General features: G+C 40.3%; 1 protein-coding gene across 1 annotated transcript; it reads right to left on the bottom strand.

Annotated features, from left to right (window-relative positions):
• Nucleotides 1-448: 448 nt before the first annotated feature.
• Nucleotides 449-4376, bottom strand: LOC149829539 (putative metal-nicotianamine transporter YSL9). The gene is made up of 7 exons (XM_090016012.1): nucleotides 3955-4376; nucleotides 3434-3606; nucleotides 3004-3101; nucleotides 2776-2910; nucleotides 2505-2694; nucleotides 1700-1814; nucleotides 449-1626 (listed from the first exon to the last, which is right to left on the bottom strand). The coding sequence occupies exons 1-7, from the start codon at nucleotides 4343-4345 to the stop codon at nucleotides 704-706; spliced, it is 2025 nt and encodes a 674-aa protein (XP_089872138.1). The 5' UTR covers nucleotides 4346-4376; the 3' UTR covers nucleotides 449-703.
• Nucleotides 4377-4918: the final 542 nt, after the last annotated feature.

The raw sequence follows: 4918 nt of genomic DNA, 5'->3' as shown, positions 1-4918 counted from the left end.
TGTTATTTATGATATAAGTTTGAATTTTGAACAGCTATCTTCTGGCACGTATAAACGAACACCATATTCTTATGGATCCTCTTCATCTCCCCAGACTCGAGCTTTTGTCCCCCTCTCTAATTTGGGTAATGCTAGGGTTGGCAAACAACAGTATTGGAAGTTACTACGTTTACAAAGTGTCTCTTTTTAACACAGAAGTCAGGTGGTCGTAATAATGAACTTCGAAAATAAGAAGCTGACCAAAGCCAACTTCAGTAATAAAAATGTTGATAAATCACACGTTATATCCACTTTTTACAGTAAATATATAATGTTCTTTCGAGTGCAGTTCAAGTGTATATGAGAATGTTCTTAATTTCAAGTTCTTAACTATTTCTGCGATCATCTGCACTAGAGAAGGAAAAGAGCACCAGACAACAGAAGCCATTGATGACAGCATTGCCAGCTATTGAGAATCGGAATGGTTATTCCCTTTCATTCATGAAAATATGATTTTGTCAAATATATATATATATATATATATATATTCCCACTCATGTTGCTACGAGCTTGCTAACAAATTTCGTTGCTCAACGTAGACTAGTTGTTTTGTATAAAAAATATGATCACCTGGTGTTATTCCTAAGAGAATCTGGTGTAACCAGTGAAGTAAAGATCGTTGAACTGACCCCTACAGTGCCATGTGATGGCATTCCTTCATCAACTAAGATGTGGAGAACTTCATGCACAATGGTGGCTTCACCTTGGCCAGAGCGAGTATGGAAGCAGGGAGGATCCATAGACCTTCTCCACATATAAGACCAGAAGCAACAGCAGGAACCATCATACCTGCCTTCTTCTTGTCAAACCTACCCCAGAGGTACTTAATCAAGCTGCCAATACACATGTCCAACGCAAAGTATGCACCAACCAAAAACGGCACGGCCATCGCCATAGGCAAAGGAGCGTATTTTCCAATTCTCTCTGGCAACAGGTCTCTGCTTAAATTGAGGAAAACTGCAAAACCAAAGAAACCATAACAGAGCTGCAAGCAATGTTGTGGAAGTGCAGAGAAGCCCTCCACACCAAGTACAGCCATGTTTCTGTATATAAGTGCATATGGGGCTTTGAATTCTCCATTTGGGTTTCCTACATCAAAGGCCTTGTAGAATAGCCAGAAGGTTAGGGGAGCAACAATGCATCCCATTGCAGTTCCAACGGCTTGGCTTATCACCATAGACCTCGGGGAAGTAAGAGTCAAATGAGCAGTTTTAAAATCCTGCATAAGATCAGCAGAGATGTAAACTATCGACTTGATCAATCCACAACCAACCAGGCCAGCAATGATCCCACCTCCATCTTTGCCAGCCCATGCAGCTAACACAAAGAGGGAGACCTTCCCATAGTTGTATGCCATGTTCATGTCGGTAAGGCCAGCCCCATAGGCGTTGCAGAATCCTAAAGCCGGGGCAAAGATGTATGCTATTATAACATAATACCATTTCATCTCAGGAAACATGAGAGGGATAGATATGATAGAAATCACAGCAAAAACTGCATATCCTACTGCAGATAGCCATAATGGAATCCTCTCCCTCATAAAAAACTCATTCTGTCCATGATCTTCACTGGTATCCACCTCAGGGCCTGCAAGAAAAGATCATTATGCATAACCCAGTTCTCTGATTCCTTGTCTCACTCTATTCACTTCATTTTTTACCTGGTTTGATGTTCTGGTTCTTCAGTTGAGTGCGTATGTTCCTAATAGTGAAGGCAAGTATTTTTACAAAATTGTAGAGCCCATCACCAAGGATAAGGGCAATGGAAATGAAAACCTGCAAAAGACCAAAAAGGTAAATGAAGCCATTAAAAGGTTGATAATTAAATTTACTTTCAATAATGAAAATAAAGGATCCAATTGGTATGTTCACACTTTTCATATACAATTCATTGACAAATACAAATTATCATATAATTGGTCAAATTTCTGATTATCAGCGACCAATAATTGGTCAAATTTCTTTCTAGAAGTAAAGCACTTTAAAATTCAGAAGATGCAAACCACGAACATTATTTCAATGAACTTACACACCTCAGAGTTGAGAACATTCTGTTTTCAAACAATGAGCAGAAAAAGCATCATCATCATGCTCATTCAATGGAAAGTTGGAAACATGATGTGGTTCAGGGCTACTCAGAACTTCACAAATTATCCACGAGAATCTACATTATTTTGCAGTTCCTCTGAGAGAAGCATTAAATTCTTGCAGATTTACGAGGACAAACTACAGGTGAAAGCAACAACTGCTCGCCCAAAATCTGCATTCATGCTACTTGAATCTTGCAATCAGCACATCGGTTTCTCACACTATTGAAAAAGCCTTGTAATAATTTCAATTCATTCAGAAGAGAAAACATTTTCAACCATCTAAGGATTTGATAACTGCACTTGGGTGGCAATTTAAAGAAAATTGGAGTTATGTCAAGTTTTATCTCAATGAGTTGGAGAAATCAGATTGATATACCTTGTAACCTTGAAGACTTCTCATGCTGCCTTGAGGTAGACTCCCAGGATACCAGTTTCCTTTAAGGTTACCTATCAGAGGCCACATTATCCCCCATGAAAGCACAGCTCCAAAAAGCAGAGACAGGTTAACCAAATGTGAACAAATCATCCCCGCCCCAACATATGTCAAGCTGAAATCGAAGTAAAATCTGCAAACCATTAACAGGAATTCAGGAACCAAGAAAGAAACTAACCCTTGTAAACTTCACATAGATAATGTGTTAGAATACGTTTGCTTCCAAGCTCGCAAACCAAAAGTGGGAAACTGTGAAAAACCACATGATTCTCCCCCGGAGTAAAACCATTGGAAGAATGCCCAAACAAAACTCAGGCTAAAATATTTCCCGAAGCCTTGAACCTGCTTCCTGTCAATGAAAGCGGGCAACCAATCATCACTAGTAAGAATAAAGAGGATCAAAGATAAGCAGAAGATTCAAGTTGCAAGCGTCCATGAATACTTTGCTGTTTTATCCCCATGAACAGTATGGAAGCCATTGATGAGAACGGCGGTTGCAGTACCACTTGGGTAAGTCAATTTGTAATCAATTATCATTATCTGCAAAATTCCAACGACACAATGATAAGATGCAATCAGTTGTAGACACTGAAAAGAAAAAACAACTTTAATGGAGGGTTTAACAGTCAGAAACCAGAATACCCAATCAAAAAGCGTTTTTGGTTATTTTAACCAAGTAATTGAGGTAATGAGTTCTTGTTAGACATAATTCAGAAGACATGATAACCCAATATACCAAACAGAATACAAAATCCCTTTATAAAAACAGATAAAACAGCACAAGCCCAACAACAAAAGCGCTAGCACTAGCAAAGAGAAAGCTTAACCCAGCACAAGCCCAACAAAAGCTTAACCCAGGCTTGCAATCTCACCTTTCTGAGTGGAACCAAAGCCAGGAGCCCAACAAAAGCACTAGCAAAGAGAAAACCTATCATCCACCCAACCGCGGGATCCTTATAGCTGCCAGGACTATTCCCATCCGTATCCACCCCTGCTTGCTCATAAGTCTTCTTGCTCATACCCAGCAGATAAGATCCAAAACCACCTGCTCACCAAGACATAAACAGGCATCAAATTCTTCATCTTAATCATTCAATTACAGCGTGACCAACAAGTTAGTTTCGAGTTCTATACATAAAATTGACAATTTCCCCTTATGGGTGTAACTCCTTGATCAAACATTTTCATCTGTTTCACCCGAATCCCGATCTACATCATTACAGAATCCCGAAAAGAGAAGGAATGAAGACAGCATCACTAAAACTCTGTAAACATCAACCAAGAAAAGAAAAACAGAACCCAGAAAATTTTGGATGCCATTGTTATCCAGAGCGTGAGAAGCTCGGTTGGTAACAAAAAAGTTGACACACCCAAAATATGATTTCATCTTCACCTCCGACGGCGATGCTGTAACAGGCGACCGCGCAAGTCTGCACCACCGTGTTCTCCTGGCGCGTGAAGGGCACCGTGACGATGCCGGCCTTGTGGAGGAGCGCAGTCCAACTTTTCAAGCACACGAACGCCAACAACGCAGCCGACACATTAAGGGAAGGAACCAACCCGGTGGTAAGGTTCAGTTTCATAACGATCACACTGTACATCACCCCAATCACAAGGCTCACAAACAGTCCTCTTGCGCTAATCTGTTGGAACCATGGTGGCGGCTTCTTGAAGTCCTCCAAGTGGGCAACTCCATTTCCTTGCGTTTCCTCCTCCCCATCGAGCCGCTGCAGCTCCACGCTTCTCTCCATCGTCCCCCCTTCCTCTTTCGTCCTCAATTTCATTTGGGTATTCCTATTTCAACATCCCTATAAAGAAGGCAACCGTTTATAGCACACGTAATGTAATGTATTCCTCTTGGAAGTACAGATTGTAGTACAATGGTGGGTGGAATAGTGGGAAGAAGCAAACAGACGAAGAGGAGAGAAGTGTGAACAGTTTGAAGAATTTAGAATTTCTAGAGATGGGTGGGGCTTACTTTTTATCTTTTCTGATGCTTTCCCTTCCTCTGACGAACACCGAAGTCGAGGCACTAAATACGGTTGAAGTTTTTCTTATCTTTTCTTTGTTTTTTTTTTTCAGGAAAATTTTTGCTGTTGTTCTGCCGGACGCGTGAGGAAGCGACTTTTGAGGGTATGGTGCCAATCACATGGCACACTTCAAATTTGACCTAATTAAATAATGAGTTCCAGTCATCCCCGTCTCATCTCTATGTCATCCCACATCTTTCTACTTTATTGGGATTTCATTGACGTAAGTTGTTTTTTTTATCAAGTTTGACTTCAAAGTTCTTAAATGTGATAAAAAATCAACTATTGACAAAGTAAAAGATCTTGTGATGTAAAAAAAAACATAGT

Source organism: Nuphar pumila, chromosome 8 (genome assembly GCF_984573655.1).
Source record: "Nuphar pumila chromosome 8, dmNupPumi1.hap1.1, whole genome shotgun sequence".
In the NCBI taxonomy this organism is placed as follows: domain Eukaryota; kingdom Viridiplantae; phylum Streptophyta; class Magnoliopsida; order Nymphaeales; family Nymphaeaceae; genus Nuphar; species Nuphar pumila.
The sequence above is the reverse complement of the archived record's forward strand: the minus strand, read 5'-3'. Positions and strand labels throughout refer to the sequence as shown.

Excerpts from the sequence above, each read along its gene's own strand:
- LOC149829539 (XM_090016012.1), bottom strand. The coding sequence starts at position 4,345 with ATGAAATTGAGGACGAAAGAGGAAGGGGGGACGATGGAGAGAAGCGTG. Across the intron at positions 2,911-3,003 it reads CATGGGGATAAAACAGCAAA|GAAGCAGGTTCAAGGCTTCG; the intron begins GTATTCATGGAC and ends TTTCATTGACAG. Across the intron at positions 2,695-2,775 it reads TTGCGAGCTTGGAAGCAAAC|ATTTTACTTCGATTTCAGCT; the intron begins GTATTCTAACAC and ends AATGGTTTGCAG.